This window comes from Macrosteles quadrilineatus, unplaced genomic scaffold (assembly GCF_028750875.1).
Source record: "Macrosteles quadrilineatus isolate MER2022 unplaced genomic scaffold, UCM_ALF_1.0 Scaffold_4__1_contigs__length_99947679, whole genome shotgun sequence".
NCBI lineage: Eukaryota > Metazoa > Arthropoda > Insecta > Hemiptera > Cicadellidae > Macrosteles > Macrosteles quadrilineatus.
This window is the reverse complement of record NW_026542597.1, coordinates 13504538-13520644: the sequence shown is the minus strand read 5'-3', so window position 1 is coordinate 13520644 and position 16107 is coordinate 13504538. Positions and strand designations below refer to the sequence as shown.

The 16107-nt window shown below is 36.8% G+C and overlaps 2 protein-coding genes across 3 annotated transcripts; both read right to left on the bottom strand.

The window, feature by feature from the left end:
- Positions 1–242: 242 nt before the first annotated feature.
- On the bottom strand, positions 243–6853 carry LOC128993314 (U6 snRNA-associated Sm-like protein LSm6). 2 transcript variants are annotated; one of them, XM_054417131.1, is made up of 3 exons: positions 6834–6853; positions 2342–2448; positions 243–443 (listed from the first exon to the last, which is right to left on the bottom strand). In XM_054417131.1, exons 2-3 carry the CDS (start codon positions 2430–2432, stop codon positions 292–294), a joined length of 243 nt encoding a protein of 80 aa, XP_054273106.1. In that variant the 5' UTR covers positions 2433–2448; positions 6834–6853; the 3' UTR covers positions 243–291. The 2 variants fall into 2 exon arrangements, with proteins under 2 accessions (XP_054273106.1, XP_054273105.1); XM_054417130.1 differs by lacking the exon at positions 6834–6853 and adding an exon at positions 4981–5066.
- Positions 6854–6878: 25 nt separating this feature from the next.
- LOC128991785 (facilitated trehalose transporter Tret1-like) lies at positions 6879–15706 on the bottom strand. Its single transcript, XM_054414972.1, has 3 exons — positions 15625–15706; positions 8815–9962; positions 6879–6923 (listed from the first exon to the last, which is right to left on the bottom strand). The coding sequence occupies exons 1-3, from the start codon at positions 15683–15685 to the stop codon at positions 6879–6881; spliced, it is 1254 nt and encodes a 417-aa protein (XP_054270947.1). The 5' UTR covers positions 15686–15706.
- Positions 15707–16107: the final 401 nt, after the last annotated feature.

The window sequence follows — 16107 nt, the reverse complement described above, 5'->3', positions numbered from 1 at the left end:
AAGATAGCTACAGACCGACCCCTGTTTTGTTATTTAACAATAATGGATTTGATTCCGCAGAAATTAAATAAATCACTGATCTCTTAAGAAAATTAATTATTCAAGAAAACATAAAATGTTAAATATTAGATGATAAAAGTGCATCATTGTAAACAAAATCATTCTAATCCAAGCATTACAGAACTGTTCAACACAAAGGAAATTTAACAAAATATAAAAATCTTATTCTTTAATTAGCGGAAATAAATTGTACGTAACAAAATGAAATTCTTAAAGTAAAATGTTAAGACATTAAGCTCCTCTTCTTTTCTGCGTGCTGATATACAGGACATTATTTCCTCTGATGAAGGCATCTCCGTATTTGTTTTTGAGTTGGCCATTGACATACTCCTCCGTCTGATCCAATGCAATGTTCATGTATCCGTCGATGCAAGCCAATACGCCTGCAAAGAAAAATCATCGTTGAAATATTTCAAACTAGGTTTTCCTAGACACGGTAGTGGAACATGAAGTTGGCTCTGTGTAAGTGACTCATTGGGATTAATCAGTGACGTTAAGATTTCCTAGACACAGACTTTATCTCGGAGAGCGAGACAGTCCCTCATTTGTATACTGGGAGAGATGTGGTGAGATCAATAAGTATTTAGATATAGACTTTCTTCTTACAATTAGAAATGGAGGAGTAGCAGGAGTTGACTACTACATTTTGTGGAGGACTGAAACTGAGAAGTGACATATTTAAAACACATATAAATGAGGGAATGTTTCTTTACATGACAAACTTGGATTCAGACATCTTTCTGCACAACATTTTGTATTCTAAATGTATTAAATTGCATAACTATATAATAGAACCTCGAACAAACTCAGAAAGTTGTTTCTCTTTGCAGTGGCGGATATAGAACAGTCACAAGGGGGGGGTTTGGGAAAAATTGGTATAAACTAAGTCTCCAAAATAGCAGTTTTATACCATTAAGATAAGTTAGTGTGACAAATTTTCTTACGCAATGTGTATGCACTACTACTGTATTACATGCAGTAACTGCATGTATATAAAATATATATATATATATATGTGTGTGCCCGAGAGGGGGCAGTCGCCCTCTTCGCCCCCCCCCCCTCCGGATCCGCCACTGTCTCTTTGGAACACACCCTTGTGGTCCGTGGTGCACATAATATACTTAACACTTTTACCGAAAACCCGGCCTAACAGGCCTACAGGAATTTTCACAAACGCTTGTTTGCAACAATGTTTACTTGGGGAATTCCATTCCCCCAATACCTTTCCCCCTTTTCCTCCCCTACCTCTTGATATATTGTTTGTTAATTTTGCTTGGGTGCCGGGACCTTGACAGATCGTCTGTTCATAATATGACCGTCTCAGAAGCCCAGCGTTAGTGTATTTTAAAGCGGGATCTCACAGGCCCAGGGTTTGTTTTGTGTTTTTCTAAGCGGGGTCCATTGTTTTCAAATGGGGTCTCACAGACCGGGGGGTTTGGTTAGCGTCAGCCAGGGTAGGGTTTCGGTATTAGTGTTAACACCCTAGGGACATTATTAAATAAACCACACAAAACATGAACAGACGATCAACCACTAGCTATGCCAGAGGACTACTCTGCTCTTGGAGCAGAGGAACATGGAGGAGCAATTTCCGCATATTCAGCATAGGTCCACTGCGATTCTAGGAAAAAAGTACCATTTAAAATTACGTATGACCAGAGGAGAACCGAATCCCGCTTTCGTGCCAAGTAAACCTAGGTTTAGGGTATTGGTAAGAAAGTTAAAACTTAGAGATCGAGAAAGTTTTAAGTTGTAAATTTGTCAAACAAACATTCAAAGAGATATTTTTAGGCACTGAAGATGTTTGATAGGTGAAAAATATTTTTTAAAACAGCATACCTATAGAATAAGTTGTATCCAGCAAAACCTCCATATCAAATTTAAAATTCTGAAGACTCTTTTGGCATTTGTTCCGTCATGGACTTCTCTAATACAAGGTAGCGATTAATAATCAGACAACACCACATTCCCCTTTACTAGCCGGCCTATTCATCTAAGTCACTCCACGACTGCAAATGTGCATCACCACACAAATCAGCCATACTTTCTAGCCTATTCCATATTAGTATCTGTAGGGGGGACTTAATTTTACTACTACAGATTTTATTCAAAAACTAGCAAAAATTTAACTCAGTGACAGAATGTTTAGTTCTATCAATAGTCAATGATTCTATGCATAAAATATAAAATCATATGTTTAACAATGAAAATATCAATAAACTATGCAATATAAATAAAATAAATAATTAATGCACTAGGTAACTTAAGAACGCCTATTTACCTCGATAATCAACACCACTGTTAAGTTTCACTACAACTGGTCTTCCATGGATCTGCTGAATGAATTGAGAAAAAACTTCTTTACGGCTCATGTTGAATCAAATTTATCTGAAAAAGGTCAGTTTCATTAAAACAAACATTGAAGAGGGACCAACTACATTGTTACTTGTCTTGTTTTCCAACGTTATTTCAATCCAGATTTCCGTTTATGTTTTGAAATCTGCCATTGTAAAATCATTTGTATTTAACTTAAGGTAGCCTACCGGTAGCCTAGGCCTACTGATTTACCGGTAATGAATTTTCTTCTCATAATCTCCTAACCTCTAATAAAGCATCTTCTGGCCTATCCAAAACGTTACAGTATTGGAATGATTCCATTGTGCATTGGATCGTAACTTAACCCTCCAAAGGTCCATAGTTTAGGCCTTAATGTCCACCTATTTTTGGCCCCTTTGCAAGGTTTTATTAAAACGGATCTGAGAAGCTTAAAACAATGTTAATTCTAATGTTCTATATACCATTTTGTTTGGAAAATCATGGGCTTCAATATTATATATAAAACATAAGGAACATTTTTTCAAAAAAAATTTTTAGGTAAAAAAAATATAATTTCGAAAATTTTCAAAAAAAAATAAGTTTGCGCTCAATGAAATTGTATAAATTATAGGCCTATAAATATTTGAAAATAGCCACTTTGTTCTAAATTTAATGAGGATTACAAATATATAATCATATAGCGAGGTAAGTTATCAAATAAATAAGTTATGAGCGAAAAACGGATTTCAGTACATAGCGTTTAGCTAAGAATGCATAGCCTAACCATAGCTAGGAATCTGGCTGATAATTTACATCAATATCACTACCTACTTCTTCAGGATCATCAACCAGCACTTCAAAACCACTTAAATCTTCTTATAATGCACCACGTATATCACTACTTTTGATTTTTAACACTAAAACAATGATAAACATAATAAAACACATCAGTCATCGGTCCGAGGTTAAGTAACCTGTTTACTAATATGCACGTCAGCTGTCTGCTAACAATTACGATCGGCTCAGAGAACAAACAGCGCTTAGAGACAAACCTTTAGAAAGCTTAGAATCTAATGAAAAGAACGATACCTAACTCGATCCAGTTCAATCCGATTCAGTCAGTCATAGAGCCTTCGCCGTAAACGATGTTTGTGCGTCTTAAACTAGACGCGTGACCCTACACAAAGTGTGTTGTGCATCTATTTTTTGACGCGTGACCCTCGGAGGGTTAAAACTTTGATTTTGTTTTTCAGACACTTGACTAAGATTTTTTCTATAAAAAACTGGTTGTTTTTTGATTCAGCACTTAAGGATACTGTATGGACATAGGCCTAAATAAAAATTGAATATAGTTTGTCACGCTACTGAATTGCCTTACCAACTCACCACACTCAGCTAAGACTATAATTTAAGTGTATACTTAACAAACAGCAACGTTCATTCTTTAATTTACGTTGTAAAATAATAATGAAATGATATATTGAAACTTATATGGATGGCTTCAAAGAACAGTTTGATAAATAATCATTTAATAAGTTATGGCATTTACACTCCATGATGAGTTGATGTAGGTTAACAGACGGTATAGTAGTGATGATAACTTATTTCATTTCATGGGATAGGCCTACTAAGGATTGCTAAATATGTTCATACCTAACTTAATGTTTCTAATAGTGTATTTATACATGGTTTGTAGACAATATACGATTTAGTGTGTTTCAGTTTAGGCCTAAGCATTGACTAAGTATTGGATACTGAAGTAAGGACGTCCCATCTATATGGACCAGCTGTAGCCAATTTTTTGTGTTTTTTTTTAAAGGACGTAGTAGTGTGAGTCAGTCACAGAATATGTGCAAGTGACTAAAACTCTATTTTCTAAGTTAAGTTACCTTATTTTTTGTTGCTGGCAAAGTTGATGGGTCATAACAGTTGCTATAGCTCACAATAAGTCATTCCATTAGGCTAGTTTGAATTGGTAATAAAGATTGTGTATTCGACAGAAATTAGTGATTTAGATCAACGCAATCTGTCGGCAGGAGGCTCACATCAACTACGACGATTTTGATAAAAAAAAACTTACAAATTTAATATGGGGATGGAATGTTTAAGTTAGTTAAGCTTAAGTATTAATAGTCAACAGTTTTTTAAGGCTTGGCCTATCATCTTTGTAAAAATAATGATAAAAACTTCAGTAGGCCTACTTGAGTTGAAAATTAAGCCGCTTTACTTACACTAGGCCTATAGGAGGCCTAACTTAAGAGTTACCTAAACTTAAGTTAGGCCTAAGTTAACTTTTACATTTTTGTTTGTTAAACATAAAAACGTTTTAAGAATGACAAGTGCCGACTTTGGGTAGGCCTACAGTTTTTTAACTGGGCTATGCTAATATCGATTGAAACTAGGTCTATGGATTCGATTAGTAAACCTTCATGCAATTTTTTAACCACCAGCAAGTTTGGTTGGTTAGGTTAGGTTATGATTGTTTTATTTTATAATAGATATATTAAAAATATCGATTATTAATCAATATTTTCAATTTGATAGTTTCAATCAATACAAGCATAAGTTAGCCCAGTTAAGAAACTGTACCCAATTCTAACTTACCTTTTAATAAATGTTTGAAGTCAAAATTAACCTCACTTCACTTCGCGAACGATTCGATTTCGATTACAATAACAAACAATACAGTTCGCTGTAAAAAAACACACAAAGACACAAAATAACAATACTATAATATAATGCCGGTTTTGCCGGTACTCGCCACTCGGTCGGTATCGGTACTGTTGATACATTTTTTATGTTGATCTTGTTCCTTATGATGTGTTCGAGGCAACGTTGTATGTCATGTAGTTGTAGAAATTTAAGCTTAAGTACTGAAAGCGGCATTGTTTATGGAGCCTCATCCTTCAAAATAACTTCTGGATCGACATCATACAAAAAATACGTATGATGCTCATAGCAGCACCATACAGAATCACAACGGAAAAGGAGTGTCGTAAGTGCATGCAAAATAATATTGGAGGATATTGAGACAATGTCATATGAAAATTGCGTTTTCCCAACTGTTGACCAATTCAGTAGTAGTGCAGAAGGAATGGTACTTGAATCACTTCGGGCCTTTATGGAATGCTCAAAAAATAAAAGATCAGACCAAAGTAGAAAAAAAGTTGATTGCCATAACTGCTCTGATCGCTGCGATTCGCCCACGATCTTTTATGTCTTCTCTCCTGCACATGTGTTTCTGTATGTACACAGAAAGTTTTGGTGTAAAAACCTTGTTCAACTGCTCGCGAGTTTGTGGTTCAGTGGATCCACACAACAATTATCAGCTCAACAGCTAGAGCTATCACTCGTCTACCACCCTAAAAAGCCTGCTCCACAGGAAATATTTTGTCAATACGTCTTCGACAATGCCAATTTTAATATGTAAACCATCGGTGGATTCAATACTTTCCACAGCATGGGTGGTATGCTACCCCTGCTTCAGCTCTAAACAACGAAGCCTCAGGAGGACAAGAAAGTCCATAATGCATCATCTGCCACTGAAGTAGGCCATACAGGTGCCCTAGATCTAAAGACATGGGATGGTTCAATGAATGCACTTCAACATATTACTCTGCTTGACCTGAACGAGATCTACGCACTCCCAGCCGTTAAATTGACTTCAACAATGTTTACCACCAGTTGGTCTCTCATCATCTTCCAGCCTTCCTCTTTCATCACTTTTTACTACAACTGTATTGAATATACGAGTATTTACTACATTTATTATCAGTTTAAATTCCTTGATGTAATATAAAATTATCACTTTACCACAATAAAACTAGTTTTTCTGAAAGTTTTTTTTTATACCTTGTATCTCGTTAAGTAGGTATTGATTGTAGGTACAAAATGCTTTTTGTTGAAAATTTAATGCTCTTTATTTTGTACATTTACACTTTTCCTCTAGATAGCGCCGTTTTCCTAGATATTTACAGAAAACTAAAAAATGAGCATTTACAACCCCCTCCCCCATAGCTCATTCACACCCCACTGGTCAGGACTTTTAGTATGTTGTTCAGGAGGGTCTTACCTACAATTGTGCAAAAATCCGGGACTACATGATTTTTTCCCACTCATTTATCTTTGTTGACTGGGCTATTACAACCCCACTTGCGACGTTGCCATTTCGAAGGACGCGGCATGGAGTTAAAAGCGGCCGTGACCACAAGAATACATTAATATAGATTATGATCATTCGTTTATGGGTCTGATGATGATTGGAGTATCAAATTAAAATCGATCGACACTTACAATATTTTATATGTATTCACCGTAATGTGAGTCAACAATATAAGTGTAAATACATCATCAAGTGTTATTAGACGTATTGTTTTGTACTTTCATCCCATTCTTAAGCAAGTCGATTACTGTTTTAAACATAATACAGTATGTTTAAATACTTTGACTTTACTAACCTACTTTAACGAACTAATAGATCGGAACGGAACAGATTAACCCGTCTAGTCATACCTGGATCTCGGCTCGAACTGGCACATCGTCTCGCTCTAGCAGGGGAGGGGACTTGGTTACCTCCCGCTATCTCCGCGTCCCGCCATCTCCGTGTACCGCTACCTCCGAATTTCAGAGTGACCCCTATAATCCTCGGTTACTTCCTGCGTTAAGATTTTCCGTCCAAACCTAACCTAACCTAACTTAACTTAATTTAACCTAACCTAACCTAACTTAACCAAACATAACCTAACCTAAGCTAACCTGACCTAACCTGACCTAACCTAACCTAACCCACGGGTTAAATTTTCATTAAATCTTCCATCCACGGGTCTTCGCAGCCGTGGATGCAATGACAGCTAACAACGCAGGCAGTGATGGGATTATAAGGGTCACTCAAGAATTCGGAGATGGCGGGACAGATTTGGGTTCGGAGATGGCGGAACGCGGAGATAGCGGGAGCACACGGGGGACTTATCTCAAAACTCAAGTTCCAAAGTTCACTAATTAATTGTCCTTTTACATTGTCCAAATAATAACTTAGGCTAAATCTCTTCTTATTTACAACAATTAATATCGACGTATATTATCAATGATGTAACCACGGCCACCTTTAACTCCAGGCCGCGGCCATCTAAGTGGCAACGTCGCAAGTAGGGTTGATACTGCTAATTTGTTTGGAGGCAGCTAATGGTATTAATTTTTTAAGAATATGAAAGCTTTGGTTTCTCAATTCAGTTTTCTTATTTGGTGAAATGTATCAAATTGCCCAGGGTTTCTCACTTTTTCCATTGTAATATGTGTAAAAAGCCAAACTCAAATGATTAAATATTGAATTCAATAAATATTTCATTCAAGTCATTAAATGTATGTAGCAATCGTTTCTTTGAATTACTACTTTGTTAACAGCAATAATTTAACTATCCAGCGGATCATAATGTAAACAAATAATGATAACATGGTATTTTAAAAACCAACTGGGGCAGAGCTCAGGGCCTCCAAACAAAACAGCTGTAACAACACTACATGTGACGTTGCCTCTTCGAATGCCTGGAGTTAAAGGTGGCCGTGGCCGTGACCCTATAGTGCGAACCTCTTAGTTTTTGAGCAGTATAGTGTCATTTGCCCCTCCCATTCAACAGCGAAGAGGGAATATCAAGATCATATTGGACACGATCATAAGATTATATTGTTCTACGTCGAAAGGCGACAGCGAAACAGCTTACTACATATGATTACAAAACATGGAATTCATTGATACTTCCCAGATTGCCTGTGCTGTTTTAAAACAGTGCAGTTTATTTAACTATCAATTATCACTATATCGAGTAATAGGTAAATGTAGTCAACTAATTATTTACTCGACTAAACTTATCCCAGGTTTGTGCATAAATGATCTTTTTGTTGTGCACATTTATTATTTTGAAAAATGGTATACATCATGGTGGAAGGAAAAAATGTTTTTTCCTTCCACCATGGGTATACATAATATATATTGGGGGTAGCTTAAAAAAATCCAAATGGAGTAAAAACTAGTTAATTTTCATATGGTTGCCATTTCAGTTAAAAGTAATAATACAAAAGTTATCCAAAATAAAATTGAACAAAAATAAATTAGACATACATTTACAGTTTTTAAACTATTTAGAGATACACTAAACATAACAATTTATTTAGTACACATAGAATATGAAAACATAGAAATATGTTTTTAGTAATCATGCATTACATTTCAATAATATTAACATTTCATTTAAAAATGATAGTCAAACTGTGACAAACTTTTTTTGCTCATCTCTGTTCTAATTTGAACAAAAGATTTACTTTCGTTTCGGGTGCAAAGAAATAAAAGTAGACGGAGCCGAAAAACAACACGGTAGAATAGAAATAAAAGTTAGCATACAAACCTATATATTCTGTAAGTGGCAAATACAAGGCTAAACTAACCCAAGAAAAGAATGTAACATTGATAGTTCCAACGCTGGAGGCTAAACCTCGCATGTTGGAGCTGATAAGTTCCGATGTGTAGGCTGAACAGACAGGGTACATGCCAGCTGTACAGAGGCCCGAGTAGATCAGGATACTGACGGGAGCGATCCAGCTAAAGTTCGAGACAACAACTGTCGTTTTAAACAACAAGAAGAAGTATGTACCAGTAAACGCTTGGCAGATCAAAGAACCGATGCAGGAGATTAACAATAAAGGCCTTCTCCCCAAAGTGTCTGTTGTGACGGACCCGACTATACCTCCTATCAGCATCACTACCCCAAACACGATGGTGATCACATCTGATGGAATCGTTAGGTGCGGAACCATGTCAAATATCTTTGTCGCATAAACCATAATAGCTCCTGTCCCACTTGTGATTCTCACACAAGTCAGCACAAGCAGCATGCAGAACGCTTTTCGATCGATGGGAGTCGCCACTATGTCCTTTACGCTGGCTTTCTTCTGATTTTCTTCCACGCTAATTTTCATCTGAACCATCTCCTTATCTATTTCTTCTTCCGATTTGTCTCTGAACCACATCAAAGTACTCCTCGCCTTTTCTACATTTCCCATCATCATGTAGTAGTACGGAGTCTCTGGCTGGAAGGCGAAGATGACGATGAACGGAATGTTGACGGCTAGTGTGAACCACGTGAACGCTCTGTAGCTGATGAAGGGTCCAACGGAGTAAGAGATCAAAAATCCAACCCACCATGAGTTGAAGAACAAACTCGTTATAACTCCACGGGTCTTGTCTCCGGCTATCTCGCCGAGGTAGATAGGAGCTGCTGTGAACGCAAAGCCCATTCCCAGTCCGTGAATGGTTCTAGCGATTCCCAGCATGAGAGGTGTGGGGAAGTAGAGGATGATGATCCAGCCCAGGATATACACAGGTCCTGTGGCGAGGATGACGGGTTTGCGGCCGATGTAATCACTGACAATGCCCGCTGGCAGGGGACTGAGGAAGTTGCCTAGTTCTATGATGGAGACCACCCAGGACATCTGAGTGGGGGTGATGTCTATCTCGCTGCCGGGGCTGAGCAAGTCTGTCAAGATGGGGGTGATCCAGCCGTACATTGATCCCGAAGCCACCACGCTCATGCATGCTGAAACACACCCGAGTGAGATATAAGTAGTTAGGGTTGACGTTGGTGGCTAAAGGATTTTAAAGGATACATTACAAATATATAATGTAAAAGAGCACCATATTTTTAACTCTTCTATTAAGTTAGATACCGGTTTGTAAATTAGTGTGTTTTAACGAGTAGTTACGAATGAATCCGTAGTTATAGCAATGGAAAATAAATGTGCCACATCAAACAGTTTTGTTTGTTGATTAAATTAAGTGGATAATAATCACTGGGATTACTAGGTAAACAATTAAATATCACATCACTCGGCTGTATAATGACAGCTATTGTTTGGTCGCCTTGTTGTTTGTCTTTACGACCAACCGATCTGACACCATTGCTTTATATAATGCTCATAAAGAACAATTGTGACACGATCGCATTAGATTATGAAATCTCGAATTGTTTCGGATACACTAATCAACTTTTAGTTCCCTACTGTTTACTATACCGTAATTTTAGAGTGTAAGTGTAATTTTAATACCATGTTTCAACTTGCAGTATAAGCAACGACATTCTTTAAAAAAAAAAACCCTCCATGAAAAGTAACTTAATTATTTTTTGTTATTTTTTTGTAATTTCCCATTTAGGCCTAGGTAATAAGCTACCGTAGTTCTCCCGTAGTTAGACCCAGGACCAGTTTACTTTTACTTGTTGATGTCCCCAAAGGCCAAATAAGCCATCCGTTCAAATTCATACATTAAATAAGCTATCAAAAGTATTTTTCCTACAGTCACCCGACAAAGTTGGCTTTCTTGTACTGTTTATAGTACAGAAAGCTGCTAATTGCTGCATATTTATACTTTGCCGTACGGTTTATACTTTGTCGTACGGTTTATACTTTGCCGCACATCAGGATTCCAACGAAACGACACAAAACAGCGTGGTTCTATTATGCACGTAATCCGTGTACGCTTGGAAATAGGTTGGCAACACTTAAAGATAATAATACTATGAGCAGCTAATTGACTATTATAACTACGATTTAACCTGTCATTTCGTGTTTATAGTTTCGGTATTTCTGAACTTTCTGGACTTTTCTTTTAAACGTTTTTAAAACATTCCTACGATCTTAATAAACAACAAGAAAATACATTTAAAGCATTTTTGTAGACGCGGAAACCACTTCAAATTACAAAAACATCCGGAACTATATTCTCAAAACGCGGAGCACATTTCTTGCCGAGGAAAAATAGCGGAGTGATACGGACCAGGTACTACTTTCTCTAGGCCACCTATTTGTGTTGCGAGCTGAACCTAAAAACGTGTTGTATAGTGTTTGAAAGACAATAGTTATTTGTGTAACTAGTGGTGAAAGTGGCACTTTGCTGCACACGAGAGCAATGTTTACGCACGAGCCGCAGGCGAGTGTGGAATGATCTCGAGTGCAGCAAAGGCCTTTTTCACTCGTGTTACACATTATATTTTTCCTACAGTCACTATAAAGCATATAAATAATTAGTCTTTCAAACACTATGTAACACGTTTTTAGGTTCAGCTGGCAACACAAATGGTGCCCTAGAGAAAGTAGTACCCGCGGTCCATATCACTCCGCTATTTTTCCTCGGCAAGAAATGTGCTCCGCGTTTTGAGAATATAGTTCCGTAAGTTTTTGTAATTTGAAGTGGTTTCCGCGCCAAAAAAAAATGCTTAATAGGTATTTTCTTGTTTATTAAGATCGTAGGAAGGTTTTAAAAACGTTTAAAAGAAAAGTCCAGAAAGCTCAGAAATACCGAAACTATAAACACGAAATGACAGGTTAAATCGTAGTTATAATAGTCAATCAGCTGCTCATAGTATAATTATCTTTAAGCGTTGCCAACCTATTTCCAAGCGTACACGGATTACGTGCATAATGGTACCACGCTGTTTTGTGTTGTTTCGTTGAAATCCTGATGTGCGGCAAAGTATAAACCGTACGGAAAAGTATAAACCGTACGGCAAAGTATAAATATGCAGCAATTAGCAGCTTTCTGTACTATAAACAGTACAAGGAAGCCAACTTTGTCGGGTGACTGTAGGAAATAGTTATTTGTGTAACTAGTGGTGAAAGTGGCACTTTGCTGCACACGAGAGCAATGTTTACGCACGAGCCGCAGGCGAGTGCGGAATGATCTCGAGTGCAGCAAAGGCCTTTTTCACTCGTGTTACACATTATATTTTTCCTACAGTCACTATAAAGCATATAAATAATTAGTCTTTCAAACACTATACAACACGCTTTTAGGTTCAGCTGGCAGCACAAATTCTAGAGAAAGTAGTACCCGCGGTCCTTATCACTCCGCTATTTTTCCTCGGCAAGAAATGTGCTCCGCGTTTTGAGAATATAGTTCCGTATGGTTTTGTAATTTGAAGTGGTTTCCGCGCCTAAAAAGAATGCTTTAAAGGTATTTTCTTGTTTATTAAGATCGTAGGAATGTTTTAAAAAAGTTGAAAAGAAAAGACCAGAAAGTTCAGAAATACCGAAACTATAAACACGAAATGACAGGTTAAATCGTAGTTATAATAGTCAATCAGCTGCTCATGGTATTATTATCTTAAAGTGTTGCCAACCTATTTCCAAGCGTACACGGATTACGTGCATAATAGAACCACGCTGTTTTGTGTTGTTTCGTTGGAATCCTGATGTGCGGCAAAGTGTAAACCGTACGGCAAAGTATAAACCGTACGGCAAAGTATAAATAAATATGCACCAATTAGCAGCTTTCTGTACTATAAACAGTACAAGGAAGCCAACTTTGTCGGGTGACTGTAGGAAATAGTTATTTGTGTAACTAGTGGTGAAAGTGGCACTTTGCTGCACACGAGAGCAATGTTTACGCACGAGCCGCAGGCGAGTGCGGAATGATCTCGAGTGCAGCAAAGGCCTTTTTCACTCGTGTTACACATTATATTTTTCCTACAGTCACTATAAAGCATATAAATAATTAGTCTTTCAAACACTATACAACACGCTTTTAGGTTCAGCTGGCAGCACAAATTCTAGAGAAAGTAGTACCCGCGGTCCTTATCACTCCGCTATTTTTCCTCGGCAAGAAATGTGCTCCGCGTTTTGAGAATATAGTTCCGTATGGTTTTGTAATTTGAAGTGGTTTCCGCGCCTAAAAAGAATGCTTTAAAGGTATTTTCTTGTTTATTAAGATCGTAGGAATGTTTTAAAAAAGTTGAAAAGAAAAGACCAGAAAGTTCAGAAATACCGAAACTATAAACACGAAATGACAGGTTAAATCGTAGTTATAATAGTCAATCAGCTGCTCATGGTATTATTATCTTAAAGTGTTGCCAACCTATTTCCAAGCGTACACGGATTACGTGCATAATAGAACCACGCTGTTTTGTGTTGTTTCGTTGGAATCATGATGTGCGGCAAAGTATAAACCGTACGGAAAAGTATAAACCGTACGGCAAAGTATAAATATGCAGCAATTAGCAGCTTTCTGTACTATAAACAGTACAAGGAAGCCAACTTTGTCGGGTGACTGTAGGAAATAGTTATTTGTGTAACTAGTGGTGAAAGTGGCACTTTGCTGCACACGAGAGCAATGTTTACGCACGAGCCGCAGGCGAGTGCGGAATGATCTCGAGTGCAGCAAAGGCCTTTTTCACTCGTGTTACACATTATATTTTTCCTACAGTCACTATAAAGCATATAAATAATTAGTCTTTCAAACACTATACAACACGCTTTTAGGTTCAGCTGGCAGCACAAATTCTAGAGAAAGTAGTACCCGCGGTCCTTATCACTCCGCTATTTTTCCTCGGCAAGAAATGTGCTCCGCGTTTTGAGAATATAGTTCCGTATGGTTTTGTAATTTGAAGTGGTTTCCGCGCCTAAAAAGAATGCTTTAAAGGTATTTTCTTGTTTATTAAGATCGTAGGAATGTTTTAAAAAAGTTGAAAAGAAAAGACCAGAAAGTTCAGAAATACCGAAACTATAAACACGAAATGACAGGTTAAATCGTAGTTATAATAGTCAATCAGCTGCTCATGGTATTATTATCTTAAAGTGTTGCCAACCTATTTCCAAGCGTACACGGATTACGTGCATAATAGAACCACGCTGTTTTGTGTTGTTTCGTTGGAATCCTGATGTGCGGCAAAGTGTAAACCGTACGGCAAAGTATAAACCGTACGGCAAAGTATAAATATGCACCAATTAGCAGCTTTCTGTACTATAAACAGTACAAGGAAGCCAACTTTGTCGGGTGACTGTAGGAAAATAACTATTTCGTCATACTGCACCAAAAACAGCCGTTTCGGGTTTAGTATTTATACTCTCTAGCTCTAGGGAGTAGCTATTGTTGTAAACCCAGTTGTAAATATCGATTTAACAATCGATTGCATGTATCAAAATTATGTATTGATTGCTTAATCGATTGCAGTTCATTATTTCATTATTGTAAATACTTCGACATCGATAGTATAATGTACACAAACACAATCTTAAATAGACGACACGATTGAATCACTTACTAAACAACTGCTTGTTTCCAGTAGCAAATTAAATTGAAAACGAGTTGGAAGAATTTTTTGAAGTAGAAATTGTCTTTAAATGAAAACTATTTAAGTTTTGTAGCATAGTTTGTAAATAATGGTGCAATATGACGAAAAATGTAGTTAATCACAGAGGCAAAAAGTGACTTTTCAACCCTCACTCATTTTCATGGGTCGATGAAATATATACTACAGTATTTCTTTGATCACATTTATATTCTACTTAGTATTTGCCTTTAATTTTTTTCTACTAAGCTATTGGCATTTCAATAAACCCCCTATTGATAACCTTCCCTGTTGCAGCAAACTTTAGCCAATCATTAAAATAAATGTATTTTAAATAAAAAAATTTAAAGGGATTATTTGAGTGAAAATCCAATTTAGGACTATGGACATTCACTTAACCTGCATGTTTGCTGTGGAGGGGTATAAGATTAAAATTTACCGTTCATACAAACGCATTTTGTTTTGTCGGGAACACAAATAATAGTTAAATACAAGTTAATAATTCGACATAAATCAACTAAAGTACTTATTTAAACTGTTACCATCGGTAAATTAATGGAATTTAATTGTGTGTTTTCAGGTACTGTTGATAATTTGTTTTAACAATTATCGAGCCAGTAGTGAGTAACACTAACAAACAACGCAGATTTGTTTATAATTGCAGTCAAATCTTTTCTTACATCTGAATTAATTTTACAATCTGTTTAATTCTTAGAACAATAAGTAAAAAGAAACTTGAGGGTCAACATGAAGTGACAACAGTGCAGCAGCATCTGCAAATGTAGCAACTGTGATATTGGGGACCATAGGGATGTCTGGTTTGTATATCAAATAGCAAGGGGCCAAGGACACTACCCTGGGGTACTCCAGGAGTGCATTAATCTGAGTTCAGATTAAGAACTTTAAATTTATTTTTCAATCGATTTGTTTGATAAGATTTTGATAGATAACACAGGGAATTAGTCAAACCTTAAAAAATATTTTTACTAGGCCTACAAACAGTTGCAACTATAACTGTTAAGCGGGGTTTTTAGTAAATTTTTCACCCCCTTCAAATGTTTATATTCAGCTCACTTTTATTATTACGCACTTATTAATCCATCCACGTGAAATAGGAATGCCAAACTGTGTGTTTTACCTGAAATAGCAGCGATATACTGGTTGAGAAGACCTTTAGAGACGATCCTCTTAACAGCCATCTACACTCAACACTCTTCAACGTCAACTTCCTAGAGTGTGCTAGTGTTCCTCGTACATGCATTAGCATTTGGTCGACATCTGATAGCGTCAAGGTCGGATAATTCCAAGAAATAATGCAGATCCTATACATAATGCCAACTGAATACATCATAGTTGCCACCCACGAGTGCTAAGCCTCGAATGATCATTTGGGGATGATTTGCTCTTACACTTAACATAGTCTGTTTACATACAAAACTGTAGTAAATTCCGTTTTACTCTCATTCTCATAAAGTTTAAGATACTGTTACTGTAGTAAGCTAGTGTTTCCTGGACTTGACCAATGAAAAATATGCATAGTGTTTTAGTTATGGTAATTTCTTATTTTGGTAAAAGGGTACACATATTTAGGAAATTAAAAAAATACGAAATGTCCAAATAA